Source organism: Crocodylus siamensis, chromosome 7 (genome assembly GCF_052110815.1).
Source record: "Crocodylus siamensis isolate JL-2025a chromosome 7, ASM5211081v1, whole genome shotgun sequence".
Lineage (NCBI taxonomy): Eukaryota > Metazoa > Chordata > Crocodylia > Crocodylidae > Crocodylus > Crocodylus siamensis.
Genome location: NC_143401.1, coordinates 16919377 through 16941801, shown reverse-complemented (window position 1 = coordinate 16941801; position 22425 = coordinate 16919377). Strand labels below are relative to the sequence as shown.

Sequence of the window (22425 nt, the reverse complement as noted above, 5' to 3'; positions counted from 1 at the left end):
CCTCCACAGCCAGGCCTGTGAAGGCATTTAGCAGTGCCTGCCTTCTGCTCCTCCATCCAGAGACTAATAAGCTGGGATTTTTTGACCATAGCTGACTTCCTGCCCCTTGGGCAAGGGGATGGACCCAATGATCTTACGAGGTCCCTTCCATCCCTAATGTCTATGAAACTTATGAAATCTATAATAGTGTAATGAAGGTGGGGGCTACTGGGGCACCTGCCCCAGGCAGAGACACTTGGGAAGGGTACAAAATTAGCAGCAGCTGAGCTGCTGGAGCACCCTGCCACCAAACTGTTGGCAGTGTTGCAGTCAGTGATGCTGCCATGTGCACCACTGCCACCCAGGGTACCCAGGTGTCCCATTATACCTCTGCTGGAGACACACCTCACTACTAGAGCAAGCAGCATGCCACACAAACAGCACCCCCCTTTTCTCTGTACCATGGCAGGGCTGGCCAGCTTGCAATCCCTGCCCCACCCAACTATGACACAAATGCCCCAAACTTCCTCCTCCTCTCTGTCCTAAACATTCCCCTTGTCTGGGTAAACCAGTGTCATGAAAAAAGCAGGGTTAAGATCACGGAAGACTGTGTGGTGGCCCTAGTGATAAGATGTGTGTTGGTGGGGAGGAAGGGGGAAAGTAGGCAAGGTACCATTAGCTGGCTTCATTTCTCATGTCCTAGGTTGATGGGATTATGTTGGATAGGTTATGTACAGGGCAACTCACTCCTCTAACTCACACCCCTCATAGTAAATGTGCAGGGGAGGGGTTGGGGAAAGGAGGGGAAAAGCAGACTGAGCAGAGATTGGGGGTCTACAGGGGGATCTGGGGGCAAGCATCATCTGTGGGGGAGATTGGGGGTGCAGGAGGCATTCATGGAGGGTTGGGGGGCAGGCAGGAACCACAGGAGTCATGGGGGATAGGTGGGATTCACAGGAAGGATCAGGAGGATTGGGGGGGGGCAGGTGGGAACTGCGGGAGGGATTGCGGCCAGGTGGGATCTGTAGGAGCGATGGGGAGCTAATGGGATTGGCGGCAGGAACTGGGGGGCAGGTGGTCTCTGCAAGAGGCATCAGGAGGATCAGGGAGGGCAGGCAGGATCCATGGGAGTCATCAGAAGAAAAGGTGGGATCCACAGAAGGGATCAGAGGGATGGGGCAAGGGCAGGGGCAGGTGGGATCTGCTGGAGTGACTGTGGGTAGGTGGGGTCTGTAGAGGGTTGCTGGGGTCTGGGAGGGTTTGGTGGGATCAGCGGGGTTGCAGGGCCTGTGGAGAGGCTTGGGGGGTGGGACCAGAGACTGTTTTAGCACCCCAGTGCCCCCTCAACAAACCTATCCTCCATCCCTCCGCCCTCCAGGACATAATTCCTTGGCTCCTGGCATCTGCGATCACTGATAAAACCAGCTCTCAGAACAGCTTGAGGGATTGGGGGAGGGGTCATGCTGGCTAGTCCATGCAGGGGGTAAGGGGCTGGGGGGATAAAAATAGCCTAGGGTCTATTCCAGGAACAGAGCCACATCCACTTCTCAGGGAGATAGGGGGCTGGGTAAGATGACTCTCCCTGCTGTGCCCCGGCCCCTTGGCATCATTTGCGGGCACTATCCCTGCACTGGAGCTGGGGCCACATTAGGAACCCTCTGCATGACTCTGCAGCATCCTGGTGAGACAAGGGATTGCACAGCAAACTCCACAGGGCTCGTACCCCAACCAAAGAGGGTGCTGGAAATGTTGGATGCAGAGTTTTGATGGAGGAAAGTACTCTCCTCGGAGGGGACCATGGAAAAGTTTCCCCCTCCCTCATCCACACAAGCACTAACCCATGTAAAGGGCAGAACCTCATGGAGTCTGAGGGCTTCCACAAGCCAGCCAGACTCCAGCAGGGAAAGAGTCAACACCAGAAGAGGTCTGTGGCCCTGATGTGTAGGCCTGCCCAGGGACTGGGGCAGTGGTACAGGAGATTGATCTGGGCTCAGCTCACTTGGAGGAGAAACAAAAACCATGCAGCTGAGAGGTCTTCAAGTCCTGGGCACCTGGCTGAGCTCAGGAAAAGAGCCAAGTGTCCACACCTTCACTGCCCAGCTGGTCTAGCTGGCTGCAGGACCTGAGGAGATGGGGGGTTGTGATACCCTTGTGGGGGTAACAATGTGGTTCCTGATGGGCAGAATAGGTCCCTCTCAAGGGCAGCCAGCCATTTGTGGTAAAAGACAGAGGACCCTTTGCATTCTTGTAACAACCAAAAGAGGCACCTGCCCTTGTGCTTGTGGTCTGCCCTGCTGCGACTCCATGGTATCTCTCAGCCTTGCTGATAATTCTCCATGCCATTCCCAGAGCCACGAGCTCTGGGTTTCAGCCTGTCCCAAAAAGGCAGGAGAGCTGGCCCATATGTCAGATGCTGTCCTGAATAAAGGTCCAACCCTTTGGCTGCAGGGAGCCAGCATGGTGTGCTGTGGGGAGTGTGGCAGAATGCCACCTTGGTTTCTCTCCAAAATCTCTGCCCTGTGACTATGTGATTAGATGGGCCAGCACAGAGGATTCACACCTCAGCCTGTGCAAGGGTGGGGGAGAGGGATTTGGGTTTCTAGGGACTAACCAGCTCTTTCTGTGCTGCATGATGGAGACAGGAAGGCCATTCCAGCCACTGGCAGTAGAAGCTCCCTCTTCTGTGAAGGAGGTCCATGTTTTAGCCAAGTTGTATCACAGTGTTCCTCCTACCCTCAGGCTCAGATACCCAATGTCAGCTGGCTCCAGGTAGGCAGGCTGGAGGAGGGGGCAGGTTGGGGGGTTTTATGGGCAAAAGAGAAGAATTGCTCACAAGCAATCAGAGACTTGGCTAGGTATCACTTCTCCAGGCCCCATATATCTGGGTTGGCAGGGAAGAGAAACCAGATGTTGTCACCATCCTACAGATACCAGGTGAGTTGAAGTGGACCTAGCATGAAAGCAGGGAGAAGGCGGAAGCCATGCATGGCTCTGACCTGTGCCACACTTCTGTGCCCCCATTGGTCATGCCCTGCAAGTCCTAGGAACGTACTTGGCCCAGCACACCCCACTGACTCCAATCATGGGTGCATCACATTTTAAAGTTCTGGGCCCATGTGGGCAAGAGTCCTGCCAGGAGTGTCAGGTTGGGCTAGGTCTGGCGAGACTAGGTGAGTGGGTCAGGCTGGGCCAGGCAGGGACAACCAAGCATATGGGGGAGGGAGGGGAGGCATGTTAAGCCAGGTGAGACTTGACATGGGATTGGCAGTATGGCAGCCTGGGTTCTATTTTCCCCATCACTCTGGTTTGGACTGGGGAGCTAAGGGGCCTAGTGTCGCTATGAAGCATAAGGGTGGCTTTGATGTAGCTACCTGTGGAAGTTGTGCCCAGCCTGGGCTTATAGTGGAGGAAGTGACTACTGCCAGGGCACATAGCCATTTACTCCAAGTGGCACCCTGATCTTATGGAGCTGGGCGTTGGAGCTTGGGAATCAGGTCTCAAGAGGTGCAAACTCTTATGCCATCTGTTGGCCCTGGGTAACACACCATAAATCACAGTACTTCTGGGTGAGTGGTTATTGGTGGATAACATTTCAAATGTTTAGAATTTTAGTGCTTATTTAGTGTTTAGTGCTTATCATTCAATATAAGTGTGGCTAACCAGTGTGCTAGAAAGCAAAACCAGGCTCTCATGGCCTACCAGGGGAGAAGCTTTGTAACAAGGCAGTTATCACACATTTCAGAGATTTTTTTTTTATGGGACAAGAGGGTGTCTAACAAACCCTGAAAAGAGAAACAGTCCCATCTCCCATGCATTCAAAAGATAAGAGCACAGCTGCAGGAATGAACCTGTCCTGGTACCTAAAAGTCCCAATTAGGGATGGAAAATTCCAACTATATGATCACATCTTACCAGATACCTGGTACATAAAACACACATGGATAGTACCTCCATTGGCTGTACAAAGTAGGTCAGACTGGCCACCAATGAATGAACACCAGCTAGGTACACAGTGAATGGACTAAAGGTATAACACTTGAAGAGAACAAAGAGATTGTGTATTAATCGCTCAGCAACTTCCTCCAGGCGAGACCACTGCAAACTGAAGCAAGAAACCCAGAGAAGACAATTGCATGCTGGCCAGATGTCCATTTTCCTTTCTGGGCACAGCGTATGGTGAAAGCCTTTGCTTGCTTGCTAATTGTCATATGCTGCTACCGTGTATCAATAAAGGTCTTCAAGTTATCAACCGGATGTGTTGTGGTTGGTCATTTTAGGGATATTGCATCCTGCCCACAATTGAGTATCAGCAGCTGATCCTTAAAATCAGGCCAACAGTTATACCCCCTTGCTATCCAAGGAGGAGAATCTCCTACCACCCTTATAGAGTGAGGACTTACCCTGATGGTGCCCTGGCTACTCCTCCAAGGACTCTGGTCTCTAGGCACCAACAACTCTTATTCCTTCTTCAGAGTCAACAATTTCCCCCTTAGTTCTCGGCCTATAGCCTCTCCTGCCAGCAGCTGCCCATGAAAACCTGCAAACTATCCCCCAGACAGGAAGCTCATCAAATGTCTATGCACCAAACCTATGCTCATGGTCAGTGTGTGATGACTTTTATATGCCCCTGGGACTGGTTTTTGATTGTGATTTCTGGGGCACACTCCTGCTAGGAGCAACTGCAGTCCCTAGGATGTGTGTGTGTGTGGGGTGGGGGCACGCAGGGGAGTTAGAGGGCACCAGCCTGTGACCATAAGCAGCACAACAAGTGGTGTAGTGGGCAACAAGGAGCAGATGGGCACCAGGGGCTGGTTAGCACCAAAGGCTCATACTGTTGGGAACCTCCCCCCCGACTGCAGATCAGCCCCTGAATTTTCCATCCAAGGCCTGCAGCAGGGGGAGGGGAAAGCCATGCACAGGGTCTCAGACACCCTGTGCCACCATGCCAGTATCATTGGACTGGGAGAAATAACTGAGATGATCTGAGGGCTTAGAGCAAAGACTTTACTGTTCTGGAAATACAGTGTGGAAATACAGATGGGCTATGCCATTTCCTGGGCACAGCCCACCAGGGTCTTACAGGGCTCAGGATGCACTGACACATAGCTGGGGTTTCACCAGAACATCTAGATGCCAGTGGTTCATGACACCAGCATCAAGGTTGGAGCCAGCAGTGGGAATTGCAGCCCTGTGCATTCTGTGATAGTAGTGGTCTCTCTGCCAAGTTGTGGGGCAGCTACAGAAACCCAAGTTCTGTGGTCTGTCCCGGCAGGGCTCATGGCAGTCTGCCCAGGTCATTGGGACATTAGGTGTAGCATGTCTGAACCCTGTATTCAGGGCTCATGGCTCACAGGCTGCTGTTACTTCATCATTCCCTGGTTCCCTTAGACGAGCCTTGTGGTATTGAAGGGGGTGAGGAAGATCTGAGTGTTGGGGGGAATGAGGATGGGGGCTGTGTCTGTTGTGGTCTCCTCAGTCTCATTGTCCTCTTCATCCAGGCTCTCATTGACGGAGGGGATGATTTGCACCACCTTCTTCTGGAAATGCACCTGCTTGTGTGGTGCTAGTATGTTGGGCAGGGTCAGGGTTGGCTCAGCAGTCTGGGCAATGCCCCCATCCACGCCACCCTTCAGAATGTTCTTCATGTGTCTGAACAAGGAGGTGTGCTGCTTCTGGAGTGCCCCGCTGAAGGTGTAGGTTTGCTCAGTTTCTCTAGTGCCTGTGGTGGCTGCAGCCATGGCACAGGGGTCAATGTACTGCTCTGGCTGGGCAAATGCTTTCTTGCAGGCTGGGCTCTTCTGTCTCTTGCTTAGCAGGAAGTAGGCCAGGCCAGTGAGCACGAGCATGGAGCCTGGGAAGAGGGGCACATCTACTACGAGAGCCAGAAGGAAAAGGGTTCCTTCCTTTCTTGTGTCCTTGTGACAAGGTATTTAGCAGAATTGGCAGATTCATTGGAATCTGACAGGGACGCACCACGAGTGCTGCTTCTATGGCCTTTCTGGACCTCTGGGCTTCCAGCCACTCACCCCAGTGTTCACACCACCAGAGTGGAGTAGGCAAAAAGTTTGCCAGACCAACTGCCAACAGCCAGTGAGCTTAGCATGCATCAGTGAAGCCAAATAAATGGCGCAGGGGGCCCCTACCGCACCCCTTGCCTCTGGACTGTCCCCCCTGGACATGCTCATGTTCCTCTTTCACCTACATAGTGTCCATGGGACCCACGTGCTACTTACCAGGAATGGTGACATGCCAGATGAGGACAGGGTGCAAGAAGCAGGCCACAGAGAGCAGCACATAACCCAGGAACTTCTGGAAGCTGCCTGGTTGTCTGACTCGCTTCCAGCAGGCATGTGCCAGGGAGCTTGGTCGGCATCTGGGAAGAAAGGGATCTCATGGGCTTGGGTACTCAATTGTATTCCAGGCAGATCCAGATGTCAGATTTCTTCCAACCCCCAGCTTCATAGCTGTGTATCTACTAATGTTTGCCTGAATCCCCTGGGATTCAACACCAGCCAGGGTTTGGAATTGGTTCAAGATAAGGCCTAAGCCACTCCTTAGGGAAGGGAGCCCAGGGCTGTGCCTTCTAGGTGCCAAGTCCTCTCTCATTTCATTTCTTCTGCCTCACAGGACATATGCTAGTACCTGGTGCACTGGGGTCAGGGCAGCAACCTGGTCCTCAAAGCCTGGTCAAAGGATAGGGAAGGTGTTGCCTGAAAGGCCTAGGCTACCCCAGGGGGGGTCTGTGGTTGCAGATACCCTGGTGCGACCAGCCCTGTGCTGTTCCCACCAAGTGTGTAATAGGTGCATGGGGAATGTTTTAGGTGGTGTTTACTCACATGAAACAGGTTTCCAAAAGCAGGCTAACAAAGAAGGAGGCTTCACAGACAGTCACTGCTGCCCCTGAAAAACTGAAGGAGTGAGTCATCAGGCTGCAGAGTCCTCTGATAGCAACGGTGGAGGTCAAAGGGCCAGTTCAGGGCCACAGTGCCAGAAATGAACTCCACCATCTCAGATCTAATTGCCAGGGCACCACACAAGAAAGACCAGCTCTTCCATTTAGGCAGGTCCCCTTCAAATGTGGCCCACACTACCCCGCAGATGAGTGATCTGCCTGGGTTTGCAGGTAGCACGGAATGGCACAGGGGTGACCTACCTCCTGGAGGCCCATCAGGCTGTTGACTCTGAAATCTAAAGGCAGCAACTCTCCATGCCATGCCACATGCTTCTGAATAAAACATGCACTTTTTTTTGTGGAAGGCAGAGTGGGAAAAAAAAGATTTTCCTTCAAAGTGCCATCAGGTATTTTTTCAGGGAAACACGGGCTAGTGCAATGGTAGTGAGGAAAGTGGGGGAAAAGGAGGGAGGAGGAGCAAAAACTTGTGGCTCTGTTAATCCTTCATCTGCAGGATGGGGCAGGTACTTCTCCAAAGAGGAGCTGGGCAATTCAGCTACAGCAGGATCACTCTCAGCTGACTTGGGAGGCACTGATAGCTGAGCTAAAGTGCCTGCCCTTCCATTCGAAACAGATGGACCCCTCAGCTGACTTACAGGTGCTGCTGGCAACCACCCAGCTTGAAAAGGGACCAGGCACTTTGGCTTCTGCATGATAAGGCCATCTATTCCCCACATTGTTTCATTTAAGACATACACCCCAAATTCCAGTAGCTAATTTTCAGGGGGGAGGATGCATGTAATGTGTGAGTAAATACAATACATTCACACAGTTAAGGAGGTCTCTGAGGATTGCTGTGTGGGAAGAAAGGCTATCATGCTATGGAGATCTATGTGTGACATCTCACCTGGGTGCCACCCTTCCCAGTTCCTATCTTTGGGCAGGCATACTCACAGCAGGTAGAAAGCCAGGCTCTTGAACCGTCCTTGCTGCAGAGTCTCTGCTCCCACTCCAAGCAGCACTGGGGAGAGAGAGCAGGACAAGTGATCGCATTGGGGCAGGATTCAGGTTACATCAGCAAGGAGACAGTGACTTCAGTGCACAGCCATAGCATACCATGCGTTGCTCACCACTGCATCTTCATGGCCTGGTCTACAGAAGAATTCATAAATTTCATAGACATTTGGGCTGGAAGAGACCCTGGAGGATCATTGAGTCCAGCCCCCTGCCCAGGGGCAGGAAGTCAGCAGGGATCATAGGATCCCAGCAAGATAAGCATCCAAAAGTGTCTTGAAGGTGTTCAAAGTAGGTGCTTGAACCACCTCTGGCGGCAGTCTATTCCAAACCTTGGGGGCTCAGACAGTAAAGAAGTTCTTCCTTATGTCCAGCCTGAAACGGTTGCAGAGGAGTTTGTGACCATTTGATCTTGTCATCCTTTGGGGCGCTCTGGTGAACAGATGTTCCTTCAGATACTGGTGAACACCCCTAATAAACTTATAGGTGGCCACCAGATTGCCTCTGAGCCTGCGCTTTTCCAGGCTGAAGAGTCCCATGGCTCTCAGCCTCTCGTCATAAGGTCTGTTTTCCTGACCTCTGATCATGTGCATGGCTCTTCTCTGGACTCTCTCAAGCTTTTCAACATCCTGTTTGAATTGTGGAGCCTAAAACTGGATGCAGTACTCCAGCTATGGCTTCACCAAGGCCGAGTACCACGGGAGAATGACATCCCATGGATTTGCTTGAGAACCATCTATGGAGGCAAGCCAGCGTTTTGCTCACTTTACTAGCCACAGCATCACATTGAAGGCTCAAGTTCATCTTGTGGTCAATCATGACCCCCAAGTCCCTTTCGTCTGTAGCGCTAACCAGCATAGCACTGCCGAGCCTATAAGGATGCTGCAGGTTTTTCCTCCCAAGGTGGAGAACCTTGTATTTTTTGGTGTTAAACACCACCAGATTCTCGTCCGCCCATTTCACGAGCCTGTCAAGATCTGCCTGGATCGCTGTCTGTCCTCAGCTGTGGATGCTTTACCCCAGGGTTTGGTGTCATCGGCAAACTTGGCCAGTCCGTGTCTGACACCATGGTCTACATCCCTGATGAAGATGTTAAAAAGTAAGGGCCCTAGGAGAGAGCCTTGAGGGACCCCACTGGTCACAGCGCGCCACGACGATTGACTTCTGTCAATCTCCACCCTCTGGGTCCTGCCGCAGAGCCAATTCCCCAGCCAGCGGATTGTGGTAGACCCAAGGCCACAGTTGGCCAGTTTTGCCAAGAAATGATAATGGGATACCAAATCGAAGGCTTTTTTAAAGTCAAGGTATATGACATCAATCTCTTCCCCCTTTTCCAGGTCACCTGGCCGTAAAAGGAAATGAGATTGGTCAAGCAAGACCTACCCGCAACAAACCTGTGCTGGGTATCCCTCAGGATATTGCCATCAGCTAGACTGTATAGGATGGCCTCTTTGATAATCTTTTCCAAGACCTTTGCCAGGATAGAGGTCAGGCTGATAGGTCTATAGTTTGCTGGATCCACTTTCCTCCTTTTCTTGTTCAGATAGGCACCACCTTCACCTTCTTTCAATCGTCAGGCACTTCACCAAAGCACCAGGAGTTCTCGAAGATCTGTGCCAGGGGCTGAGCTATGATGCCTGCCAGCTCTTTGAGTACCTTCAGGGCTGGCAGCCTATCAAGGTGTTCCTTTACAAGGTCAGCTTTGATGGATGGTAAGGAATCTCCCTCAGCCAAGCCTCCCTGTCCCGCAGTGGGCAGGGGCGTCCCATGGGATTGGTGAAAAACTATGCAAAATACCCATTTAGCAAGTTTGCTTTTTCCTGGGCATTAGTTGTCAGTTGTCCCATCTGGTTTAGCAGGGGTCCAATGTTCCCCCTGCTTTTCCTCCAGCTCCCCATATATCTAAAAAAGGACTTTTTATTGTCCTTATCATTTGTAGGTGGCTGGAGTTGCATTGCAGCCTTGGCTTTCCTGGTTTGCTCTCTGCAGATCCGGTCCAGAGCAGAGTATTCCTCCTTGGCGCTGGTTCCAGTCCTCCATCCTTTGTAGGTCTTCCTTTTAAGATGCAGGAGGTCTGCTAGTTCCCAGGAGAGCCAAGGGGGATGCTGTGCCCTTTGCTGCCGTTCCTCCGAGATGGGATGGACTTTGCTTGCACATCCAGGATCACTCCCTTGAGGAGCAACCACTCATCCCGAACTCTCCTCCCCTTTGGGTTGTGGCCCTTTAGGGCCCCACTGACAAGCCTCCTGAGCTTGTCAAAGTCAGCTTTCCTGACGTCAAGGACTTCTGTATTACTGACTGATTTGCCAGCTTTACAGCGGATGGTGAAGGTGATCAGTTCGTGGTCACTGACACCCAGCTTCCCTTCAATCACCAGGTTGCCGATTAGATCATCCCTGGTTGCCGGTACAAGGCTTTACCTCTCATCAGCCCGTAGACTTCCTTCATCAGATAGAGGTCATCCACGGATGACAGACAGCTTTGTGCCCACTCAGATTTGGCTGAGCACTCCTCCCATGAGATAGTTTCATAGTTTCTAGGGTCGGAAGGGACCTGAGTAGATCATCAAGTCCGACCCCCTGCCACGGCAGGAAAGAGTACCGGGATCAAACGACCCCAGCAAAGTGTACATCTAGCCTCCTCTTAAAGACCCCCAGGGTAGGAGCCAGCACCACTTCTCTTGGAAGTTGGCTCCAGATCCTAGCTGCCCTGACAGTGAAGTAGCGCCTCCTGATGTCTAACCTGAATCTACCCCCTGCCAGCTTGTGACCGTTATTCCTGGTCACTCCTGGTAGTGCTCGGGGGAACAGGGACTCCCCCAGTGCCTGCTGATCCCCCCTGACTAGTTTATAACAGGCCACCAGATCCCCCCTCAGCCTTCTCTTGTGGAGACTGAACAGGTTCAGGTCCCGTAGCCTCTCCTCATAGGGCCTGCCCTGCTGCCCCCTGATCATGCAAGTGGCCCTCCTCTGGACCCTCTCCATGCTGTCCACATCCCTCTTGAAGTGCGGCACCCAGAACTGGACGCAGTACTCCAGCTGCGGCCTGACCAGTGCCGCGTAGAGGGGGAGGATCTCCTCCTTGGACCTGCTTGAGATGCATTTGTGGATGTATAATAAGGTACGGTTGGCCTTCCTGACTGCATCCCCACACTGCCGGCCCATGTTCACGTTGGAGTCAATAATGACTCCAAGATCCTTTTCCGCCTCTGTACTGACAAAAGTGGAGTTCCCCAACCTGTAGGTATGGTGCTAGTTGTTCCTCCCCAGGTGTATCACTTTGCACTTTTTGGTGTTGAATCCCATCCTATTCTCATCCGCCCATCCTTGTAACCTGTCTAGGTCCGACTGCAGCCTATTCCTCCCTTCTAGTGTGCCCACATCCCCCCACATCTTAGTGTCATCAGCAAATTTGAACAGGTTGCTTTTCACCCCCTTGTCCAAGTCACTGATGAAGATGTTGAACAGTGCGGGCCTGAGGACTGAGCCCTGGGGGACCCCACTGCCTACATCCCTCCTGGTCGAAAATGACCCGTCCACCACCACTCTCTGGGTGCGACCCTCCAGCCAGTAGGCGACAAAATTGACTGTGTGGGTGTCAGCACCACAGTCCCCCAGTTCCTTGATGAGAACAGGGTGAGTGACAGTGTTGAAGGCCTTCCTAAAGTCCAGGAAGACTGTGTCCACTGCTACCCCTGCATCTAATGATTTGGTGATCTGATCATAGAAGGCCACCAGGTTGGTCTGACAGATGTCTGGGTAGTTAAAGTCTCCCATAACACCAGGAATGCGTGGCTTCAGCCAATTCCCTGGCAAACTCCTGGTCAAGATCTTGACCCTGGGTAGGGGGTCTGTATTACACTCCCACCATAGTATCCCCTGTGCTGTGTTCTCCACAGATTTTAACCCAAAGGGGCTCAAGTCTACTTCCAGGGATGCATAGCTTTCCTTGCCATAGAGAGCTACGCCCCTGACCCTTTCGTCTACTTGATCCCTCCTGTACAGGGTATAACTGTCTATACCTGTAGCCCAGTCATGAGTGGAGTCCCACCAGGTCTCCGTTATCCCTATGACATCATAGTTATTTGTGTTTAGCTGGAGGACAAGTTTCTCCTGTTTGTTCCCCAAGATCCTGGCACTTGTGTATAGGCATGCAAGTGTCCCCTCGAGGACCCTTTTCTTGCCTACAGTTTGTTGCAGGGCTGGGGCAGGGGTGGGCTCCCTTAAATGCCTTGGCCTGCTGGCTTTGCAAGGGTTGCTCAGAGGGCCAGCAGTGGTGGTATTCCCCACATCTCCCAGCAGGCTTAGTTTAAAGCCCGGTGGGGCAGGTCAGCCAGTCTGGCTGAGAAGAGCCTCCTCCCCAGCGGAGAGAGGTAGGGGCTGTCCCTTCCCAGCAGCTCGCTGCCTCTCTCGCCAAAGAGCGGGCTGTGGTCATGGAAGCCAAAGCCTTCCTGATGACACCAGCGCCACAGTCTTTGGTTGACTACCTGGATCCTCCTCTCTCTCCTCAGCCCATAGCCTGAGACTGGGAGGATCGAAGAAAACACCACCTGTGTCCCCAGACCTTTTAGCCCTGCTCCCAAATCCCTGTAGCGCCTCATGACCTGGCTCGCTGTGCTCCAAGCCGTGTCTTTGGTGCCCACATGGATGAGGAGCACAGGGTAGTGGTCAGTGGGCTGGAGGAGCTTAGGGATCTTCTCCTCAATGTCCCACATACGGACTCCTGGGAAGCAGCAAACTTCCCAGGATAAGGGGTTGGGGTGGCAGATTACTCCTCAGCATGGAAGGTGTGGGGTCCAGTACTCAGAGGGGAAGATCAAGTGCCACAAGTTCTGGCCTCTGTCCCTTACTTTGCCACCAACCTTCATGCTTCTTCTCTTTGCTTCAGTTTTCCCAATGTCCTAAGCCATCCTGTTCCCTCCACCTGGTACAGTGCATTGAGACTCCCAGAGGTCATAGGGCTTCCCTGAGAGCAGAGCAATCTTAGTTCTGTTCACTGGGCACAGATACAGCCCCTGGGCGATCTTCACTGGGGATACCCTATGTGCAAGAGAGGCTCTGCCCTTGTCACACCTGCCCCACATCTGAGCATCTACCTTCTGGATGGGTGGACACCTGACTGGCCACAAACTACTCCTCTGTGGGCAGGGACTTGTCCTGTTGTACCATACCTGGGATTCCAGCTCAAGGCACCAGAGCCCAGTGCCCTGTCACAAGCTCAGCAGTGCTAGGGTGAGGTCCCTCTCTGCAGCCTGGTCTATCTCTGCCCTGCATGCTCACTCTGTCTCCTTCCTCCCTGGCTGCCTCTTCTCCATTGAGTCATTACTAGGTGCGGTAATATGGCAGTTGTGAGAAGTGGGTGACCTGAAGGAAGAGCAAGCTGGGGGGGCACGGAACAGGAGAGGTGTTCTCTTTCTTCTTGCGAAATCAGGGCATTCAACTAGTTACCTCAAATGTCTGTACACAAACACATGGAGCCTGGAAAACAAGCAGGAAGAATTGGAAGTCCTAGCATGGTCAAGGAACTATGATGGGATTGGAATAACAGAGACTTGGTGGGAGCTCACATGCCTGGAGCACTGTGATGGATAGGTAAAAACTATTCAGGAAGGACAGGAAGGGGAGAAGAGGAGGAGGAGGAGGAGGAGGAGGAGGCGTTGCGCTGTATGTAAAAGACCCATATGATTTCTCAGAGCTCCAGTATGAAACTGGAGATAGGCCTGTTGCAAGTCTCTGGCTTAGGGTCAGAGGAAAGAGCAACAAGGATGATGCCATGGCTGGGGTCTGCTATAGACTACCAGAACAGGAGTAAATGGTAGATGAGGCTTTTTTCAAATACCTAGCTCAGTTTTCTCAATCATAGGCCCTGGCTCTCATGGGGGATTTCAATCACCCCAACATCTGCCGGGAGGGCAATAGAGCAGTGCACAGGCAATCCAGCAAGTTTTTGGAGAGTGTTGGGGACGACTTCCTGGTGCAAGTGCTGGAGCACCCAACTGGGGGCTGTGCTCTTCTTAACCTGCTGCTCAAAAATGGGGAAGAATTGGTGGCAAATCTACTAGTGAATGGCAACTTGGGCAGCAATAACCATTAGATGATTGAGTTCAGGAACCTGAGGAAAAGAAGGATAGAGAGCAGCAGAGTAAGGACCTTGAATTTCAGGTAACCAGACTTAGACTTCCTCAGGGAACTGATGGGCAGGATCCCCTGGGAAGCCAGACTGAGGGGGAGAGGAGTCCAAGACAGCTGGCTGTACTTTAAGGAAGCCTTACTGAGAGTGCAGGGACAAACCATCCTAAGAAGAAAGGCTAGCAACTATGGCTGAAGACTAGCTTGGCTTAGCATGGAACTCTTCAGTAAATTAAATCACAAAAAGGAAGCTTATAATCACAAAAAGGGAGTGGAAACTAGGACAAACAACTAGGGAGGAGTATAAGAGTACTGCTAGGGCATGCAGGGATGAAGTCAGGAAGGCCAAAGCACAACTGGAGTTGCAGCTAGCAAGGGATGTGAAGGGCAACAAGAAGGGTTTCTACAAGTATGTCAGCAGCAAGAGGAAGATCAGGGAAAGTGTGGGTGCCTTACTGAATGAGGGAGGCAACCTAGTGACTGAATGGGGGATGCAGAAAAGGCTGAAGTATTCAATGCCTTTTTCACCTCAGGCTTCACAGGCAAGGGCAGCTCCGAAACTACTCCCAAATGGTGGGGGGAGATGTCCCACAGCCAATTGTGCTGACCAGGGGGAGGTGGGTGTCCCCAGCAGCTGATCTCACTGACCAGGGGGAAGAGGGGTCCCCCGTGGCCAATTTCACTCACCAAAAAGCAGCCGCACTGCTTCCAGAAGTCCTGCCACCACTTCTGGAAGCAACGCAGCCGCTTTTGCTAACAGCCCCACTCACTGGCTGGCACTCACAGCAGGGGCATCAGTGCTCCCCCCTGCCCCCCTGCCTGTCACCTAAACAGGGAGTGCGGCCTGACAGGGGGTGCACCAGCACTCTCAGGAGGTGCACGGGCACCCTCAATATGTTGCCACTGTCACTGGGCAGCACGGTTTGGAGAGAAGGTAAGCAGCCAACAGTGGCAGAAGAACAGGTTAGGGGTTATTTAGAAAAGCTGAATTTATACAGATCCATGAGGCCGGATGTGATGCACCTGAAGGTGCTGAGGGAGTTGGCTGATGTGATTGAAGAGCCATTGGCCATCATCTTTGAAAACTCAAGGCGATCAGGAGAGGTTCCAGATGATTGGAAAAGGGCAAACATAGTACCCATGTTTAAGAAAGGGAAGAAGGAGGATCCAGGGAACTACAGACCAGTCAGCCTCACCTCAGTCCCTGGAAAAATCAAGAAGCAGGTCTGCAAGGAATCAATTTTAAAGTATTTGGAGAAGAAGGTGGCAATTAGGAACAGTCAACATGGGTTCACCAGGGGCAAGTCATGTCCGGCCAACCTGATTGCCTTCTATGATAAGATGACTTGCTCCATGGATGCAGGGAGACTGGTGGATGTAGTATACCTTGATTTTAGCAAGGCTTTTGATACAGTCTTCCACAACATTCTTGCAGGCAAGCTACAGAAGTACAGGTTGGATGAATAGACTGTAAGGTGGGTTGAAAACTGGCTGGAGCATCAGGCTCAGAATATAGTAATTAATGGTTTGATGTCTATTTGGGAGGTGGTATCAAGTGGAGTGCCCCAGGGGTCTGTCCTGGGGCAGGTTTTGTTCAATATCTTCATCAGTGACCTGGAAGATGGCATAGAGTGCACCCTCAGTAAGTCTGCAGATGACACCAGACTGGGGGGAGTAGTAGATACACTAGAGGGTAGGGCTAGGATTCAGTGCCCTAGACCAATTGGAGGGTTGGGTCAAAAGGAATCTCATGAGGTTCAACAAGGTCAAGTGCAAAGCCCTGCACTTAGGATGAAACAATCCCATGCACCACTACAGGCTGGGGCTGACTGGCCAAGCAACAGCTCTGCAGAAAAGGACCTGAAGGTTACAGTGGACAACAAGAAGAATATGTGCCAATAGTGTGCTGTTGTTGCCAGGTAGTAGGGGTGTGTGAAGTGGGCACTATTAGATTCAGATTCGGCCCAAATCAGGGACAGGGATTCAATTTGGTGATTCGGATCACTGTCCCTGATTCAATTCAGCTGAATCCAAACCTGAAGATTCGATGCCAATTCAGAGAATCAGTGATTCAGACACAGTTACAGCTTTCAAAGCTTTTTCTACATACCTTGAGGTAGCAGGAGTGGCTCATGATCGTTACGATGCTGGGGCACATGGGACATCCCACAGGAGCATGAAGGTGCCCTCCATGTGCTCAGCGGTGAACCTAGAAGTGGACTGGAAGTATTTCTGGTCCACTTCCGAGTCTGCTGGGGAGTGCGCAGGAGGCCCCACCATGCCCCCCCAACTTGGCATTTGGCTGTGGGGGGACCCTGAGTCCCCCCGCCCACGAGGCACCAGTCATCAAGCTGGAGGGACCCCGGGGGCTCCAGCACACTCCCTGGCAGACCCAAAAATGGACTGGAAGTGCTTCTGGTACATTTCTGGGTCTGCTGCCGAGTGCTCTGGGGACCACCCCCCCCACTCCTGTGGGACACTCCATGCACCCCAGCATCGCAGTCTGCTACCTAGAGGTAAGTAGAAAAAATATTTAAAGCTGTGTCTATGTCCAAATCACTGAATCTCTCCAAATCAATTCATAGGGTTCTGATTCAATTCAGAGAGATTAAAGGGTCCTCTGATTCAATTCAGATTTGGAAATTCGGCAACCAAATCAGGCCAAATCTTCACCAAATCGAATCAGGGATCAAAGCTTTGCACAGCCCTAACTGGTAGGTGTGTTGCCAGCAAGTCAAGGGAAGTGATTATTCCCCTGTACTCAGCACTGGTGAGGCTACGTCTAGAGTACTGTGTTCAGTTTTGGGCCCCCACTACAGAAAGGATGTGGACAAATTGCAGAGTCCAGTGGAGGGCAACAAAAATGGTTAGGGGGCTGGGGCAGATGAGTTGTGAGGAGAGGCTGACAGAACTGGGTTTATTCAGTCTAGAGAAGAGAAGACTGAGAGGGGATTTAATTGCAGCCTTCAACTACCTGAAGGGGGGGTCAAAAGAGGATGAACCTGACCCTGACCCTGCTTGAGCCTTTAACCTGACCCCCTGTGCAAGAATGAGGCTTCTGTACCTCCCCTTCCAGCCTCATCCCACACTGCCTCCACTGCTGCACCTGCGCATGGAGGACACATTGCCTGGGCAGCGCGAAGCTCACAGTGGCAAGGAGATCCTTGCATGGCTCCGCTTTTCTTTGCCGCACCAGGTCTCACACGCTGAGCTGTGGAGACCCTGGGGGAGGGCAGCAGGGCAGGAGCCTGAGTCAGCAGTGGGCAGCCTGCCCCCACCCCTGCCCTGGGCACAGATTTAGGGTGAAACCCCCCCCACCCCATGGGAGTGCACATGGCAGCAGGAAGCTACTCCCACCCCCACCCCCTGAACAAGCTACTCGTGGCCCCATCCCACTCCCCACCAGGGCCCTGTGTCCATGCATTACAGCCCAGGCCCCAAGCCCTATGCACTGCCTGGCTGGGCAGCAGCCCCAGCCCTGCCCAACTGCCCCTGTCCCTCCCTATGGGGGCCTCAATTCCTCCCCCCTCCTCCCCTCCTCCCAGCTTATGTGTGGGAGCTGATCTCCAGGCTGCCTGGGGCCAGGCTGCCTTCAGTACTTTTTTAATGCAATGCATAGTTAACCGGTAGAATTTATTGCCACAGGAGGTGGCAGAGACAGATAGTATGGCCAGGTTCAAAAAGGGAGTAGATCAGTTAACACGTGATACATCTATTAATAGCTCTCATTAACTGTTGGACAGAATGGTTGGAAATGTTTCCTCCAGCACGTCTAAACCAAAACCAGAGAAAGCCAGGAAGGATAGTGAATAGGGGATAAATCACTTTAGATTTATCTGGTTCAATACTCTCTCTCTAAAACATCCACTGTCAGAGACAAGCCTATTTTCTATGATGAGGGGAAACATGGCTCAGACCCACCAGGAGAACTATAAACCTCTCTTATGGGAGGTCACTGGAGGCATAGCAACCGACTACTTGGGACAACTGAAAAAAAAATAGGGATGGGAATGACAGTCACAGGTTTATAACAAGGCTTCCAAGGGGGGACACCAAGTAGAGCACACTGACCAGTGCCCACTGCACCCTGAATGAGTTGAAAGAGCCTGTTGATGCTTACCAGTGAAAATCTGACTAGACACATGAGCAGAGGAATAAAAGGAAAATAGTTCTACAGTTGCCTGGGTTTCCCCTAGACAGAGCCTCTTCCCTGTTCTGGTAGCTGAACAGCTTGGTCAAAGACAGGAGGAAGTTGACCAGGAGGTCATGGGACTTGGTGGGGCCATGGATGGGGAGTGCATGAAAAAAAGGTGCAGCCATAACTTCAGGAAGAGATTTCTGAGGAGGTGGTGGAGGGCCTACAACCTCATGCACTCAAGGTAGGTATACGCAGGGTCTCCTGATGGAAGAAGATGTCAGGGGTGTCCAATAAAAATGCCAGATGCCCAAGGAGGTGGCCCCATGCAAACATGCCAGCTTAGGTCTCCAGTGGCTTGTAGGATTGGTGAAATACAGACTGGTCCACCAGAGACTTGCTCTTGTGCTGTTGGAGAGGCCTATTTGCTATAGCATGAGGGAAAATGTATACCTGCCTTGAGTGCATGAGGTTAAAGGCCAGGGCTGGGGGTTTCCCACCCTTTTTGCAATTGGCTCTTGTAGGCTGGAGCTGTGCCAAACTGCAAGAGCTCTTTGCAAAAGCGGAGAATCCACGGATTTCTCTGCTGAAATCAGAAATCCGCATGTTCTCCGCTAAAAACAGGGAATCCGTGGTTTTCTCTGTTTTTCCATGGGAAACGGAAAACCGGAATCCCTGGTGATTATCGCCTCCTTTTGAAGCCTGCAGTCGTTCCCTACCCTCCAGAGTGTGCACTTCACCCCACAATTTGGTATCCTCCTCAAACTTAGACATCGTACACTTCACACCCGCATCCAAGTCACTGATGAAGTCATTGAAGAGTACAGGTCTAAGGACCGAACCCTGCGGGACCCCACTGCCCACATCCTTCCAGGTCAATACTGACCCCCTACTACCACTTTCTGGGTGCAACAGCTATGCCAATTTGCCACCCACCGGACTGTGTAAACATCTATGTCACAGCCTCTTAATTTATTTATGAGATTTATATATAAATAAGTACTAAATGACTGTGCCGCAACAGGAGCTATTATACAGTAGTGCTGATGAATGGCTTTTTTGTGATGTTGATGGCACAGTAGCCCAAGACTACTACATAGCAGCATCCCATCATGGTTTCTGCCATGTGATGCTACTGCTCAGTAGAATTGGTGCAGTCAGTTTGACTATCACTGCATGGATGGGGCTGAGTGAGAGAGAGGTTTGCGTAGACTTTGACAGCTTCTCTCCATTTGTTTCATAAGGAGCCTCACTGAATGTCTATCTGTCCCAAGGTCTCAAAGAGCACGTAGACTCTTTTCCCTGTAGTTTTTTTCACTGGCACCTTTGTAGCATGGTTCACTGCTGTGAGAATATTTCAGGGCTTTGCATCCAGCCTCAACCTGGGCTTGGCTTTTCACAACGCTCAGCCCTGTGGCTGGGCTCTGCTTTCTTGAGGTGCTTGCTATATGTTTTCCTCTTGGCTTGGACAAGCAGTATCTCATAACCGGCTTCAGAGAATCATACAATAATGAAAAAGTAGGGCTGGAAGGGACTTCTGGAGGCCATCTAGTCTATCCCCTGCTCAAGACAGAATCATCCTTATCCAAACTGCCTCATACAAGTTCTTGGCTAACATATTCTTAAAATGAAATGATCAACCCTACTACACAACTACAAGGCACAGTGCCCAAAGGCACCAAAAGCACCCTAAAGCACTCTAACCTGTCACAGGTAAAGCAGGGGGATGAGAGATATCAGTCACCCATTGTTGCAAGAGTTGTTAAACTGCACTTGAGATCCAAGGAAGAGCGCCTTTCAGGAAGACAAAACCCGCCACAGCCCATACCACTCTGACTATGGGGTAAAATTCCTTCCTGAATCCAAATGTGATAATCAATCTGATCCTGAGTATAGGGGCAAGACCCTCTCACCAGGAACCTCCGGGTTTTAATCCCAGCAGGACCATAGGCACACCCCAGTCAAAATCCCCAGCCTTGGCTGCAGCCAACACCCAGTGCTTCTAAGGTAAGTGAAAAAACCCTGACCCATCCAGCAACTGGAAGGGAAAAAATTCCTTCCACTCTCATGTGGCAACCAGCACGACCCAGAAACGTGGGAAGAACCAAATCCCACATCCTGCTCTGCAACTTGTGGACAGCAGGCACATCTCCATACATCACAACCTTCAACTGGACAGCCAGAACTCCTCTTTCTGTATCACCTTCATAAACCTATCCCTGCTGTTTTAAATTTCTTTCATAACTAAGTTGGTTGGAGCAGAGGTGAGCGGTGCCTCCTGAGTCTGGGTGGGCACAGTTTGTAGGCAGGCCTGGGAGCAGGCCAAAAGCCCCACGTCCACTCCTATACTTCTGAGCTGTGGCTTAGTGCTTCACCCCTCCCCCCCGCCCCCCCAATATGCCACTGGCCTGATGGCAATAAAACTGCCCCATCCTGAGCAATGCCAAGTTGGGGGCCAATGGGGCGGGGGGGAGAATGGGACACACGTATCCCTGTGCCCTCGTCCCCCTACCCCTACCAGTTGCCTGTGGTTGGAGACTTCTGCATTTTTCTCCTGCTGCTGAGCATGGTCCTCTCCAGTATCTACCTGCTCAATGCTACAGAGCTCTTTTTGTTATTTGCCAGTGATCTGTGTGTAGAGGAGATCCTGGGCTTCCAAATAATGATCTTTACAGAGCACTCCAGGCATAGTTACTCCTATACAAATGACAAGGGCATGCAATGACCTAGTCCAGGGGTGCCTAACCTGCAGCACACAGACCACAAGTGGCATGGACGGCCGCTGTGTGTGGCACACAGCAGACTGGGGAGGGAATAGGCAGCGAATTGACAGATAGGGCAGGAAGCAGAAAGCAAATCAGGCACAGAGCGCAGGGCAGGGAGTAGAGCACCAAATTGGGCAGGAGAAGGGAATCAAGGTGGCACTTGGGAAATGTATGAAGCTAATTTGTGGCACACCTGGCAAAAAGACTGGCCACCACTGACCTACTTTTAGACCAGTAGAGTTTTGTGAGGGAGATTTCAGGTTGGGACTGCTGGCTCTAGTGGCCCATTTTCTACTCGCTGCTGACATTTCACTAAGAGCCAAAGGCAGCACCCCCCAGATGGGACAGAGATTTTATTCCCATTTGGTCTCTGGCACTCAGGGAGAAAAGCCAGGTAAACAGATTGGTGTTTGATGTTTGTACTGAGGCTCCAGAGTTAAACGCTCCCTGAGTCCTCTGCTTAGTTGCTTATGAAGGATGCAGAGTTGCAACTCTGGAGTAGCTGCAGCTCTCAGTCCTACTCAGTATACAACACCTTTTCAATAGCACTTTCTATCTTTACATAGGGCTTGGAAACGCTTCCCACTTTCACAAACCTTTTAGCCCAACATATGCTCTCTCCATCCATAAAGGCTTCTTTACCCTTCTCCCCATCCCTGCTGATTCAGATCTACTAACAATGGAAACTCAACCCCGCTCCTGTGAATCTGCCATCTCTGAGAAGAGGAGCCCAGTTTCTAAGTTCTGCCGAGCCCCATCTAAATTTGAGGTGGCCCCAATCTACCACCTGCAACGGTCACAGAATTATAAATCAGAGCCTGTCCAGGCACCAACAGGACTAAGTTGCATATTCCCTATTTGGCAGACGGGAAATGGAAGCACAGAAAAACACAATCAGAAGCAGGAATAAAACCCAAGAGTCTGAGGACCTATTCACTACCTATTTCTTGTCACAAAAGCAGGCCCTCACTCTTACCTGCTGCTGTGGAGATCCCCAGCAGTCTGCAGGTGTACTCCAGTGTCTTCCAGAGCCCTTTGTGCTCCATGGCAGAGAAAGACAAGAAACTTCAACCCACTGGTAGGAGTGCCTTCCCCCACTGCAACACCTACATGGCTTTGTGGCAAGGCCTATCCAGAGGTGGAACTCAGTTCTCCTTCAAAGGGTCCAATGACCTTCCCTAGGGGAATGGCTGTCTCCAAACCACTTGACTTCCAAAGCAAAGCCCTTGAGGGTGCAACTGAAGTGAAACAGGTTGCCACCAAACAGAACCGGCCAATGCTGCTCCTTCCAGTTCCCTGAAGAACTGAGAAGTCTGGTCTCCTGCCAGCTGTTTGTTTCCTGTGCTGTTTGGAGAGCTCTGATGAATGATTGGCAAGGCAGAGCAGCCTGGGATTGTGAAGGAATATGCAGCAGGGAGCATTTTTTTTTCTGCCGGTGGCTGTGGGAGAGCAAGCTGATTAAATGCACACAAAGCTTTTAATTCTCAACAGCTCTCAGCAGATTAACCAGGG

General features: G+C 51.6%; 1 protein-coding gene across 2 annotated transcripts; it reads right to left on the bottom strand.

Annotated features, from left to right (window-relative positions):
- Positions 1-4969: 4969 nt before the first annotated feature.
- Positions 4970-22079, bottom strand: TMEM72 (transmembrane protein 72). 2 transcript variants are annotated; one of them, XM_090058275.1, is made up of 5 exons: positions 21890-22079; positions 7826-7892; positions 6816-6887; positions 6213-6352; positions 4970-5851 (listed from the first exon to the last, which is right to left on the bottom strand). In XM_090058275.1, the coding sequence occupies exons 1-5, from the start codon at positions 21957-21959 to the stop codon at positions 5364-5366; spliced, it is 837 nt and encodes a 278-aa protein (XP_089914401.1). In that variant the 5' UTR covers positions 21960-22079; the 3' UTR covers positions 4970-5363. The 2 variants fall into 2 exon arrangements, with proteins under 2 accessions (XP_089914401.1, XP_089914402.1); XM_090058276.1 differs by having other exon boundaries at positions 4970-5830; positions 21890-22075.
- Positions 22080-22425: the final 346 nt, after the last annotated feature.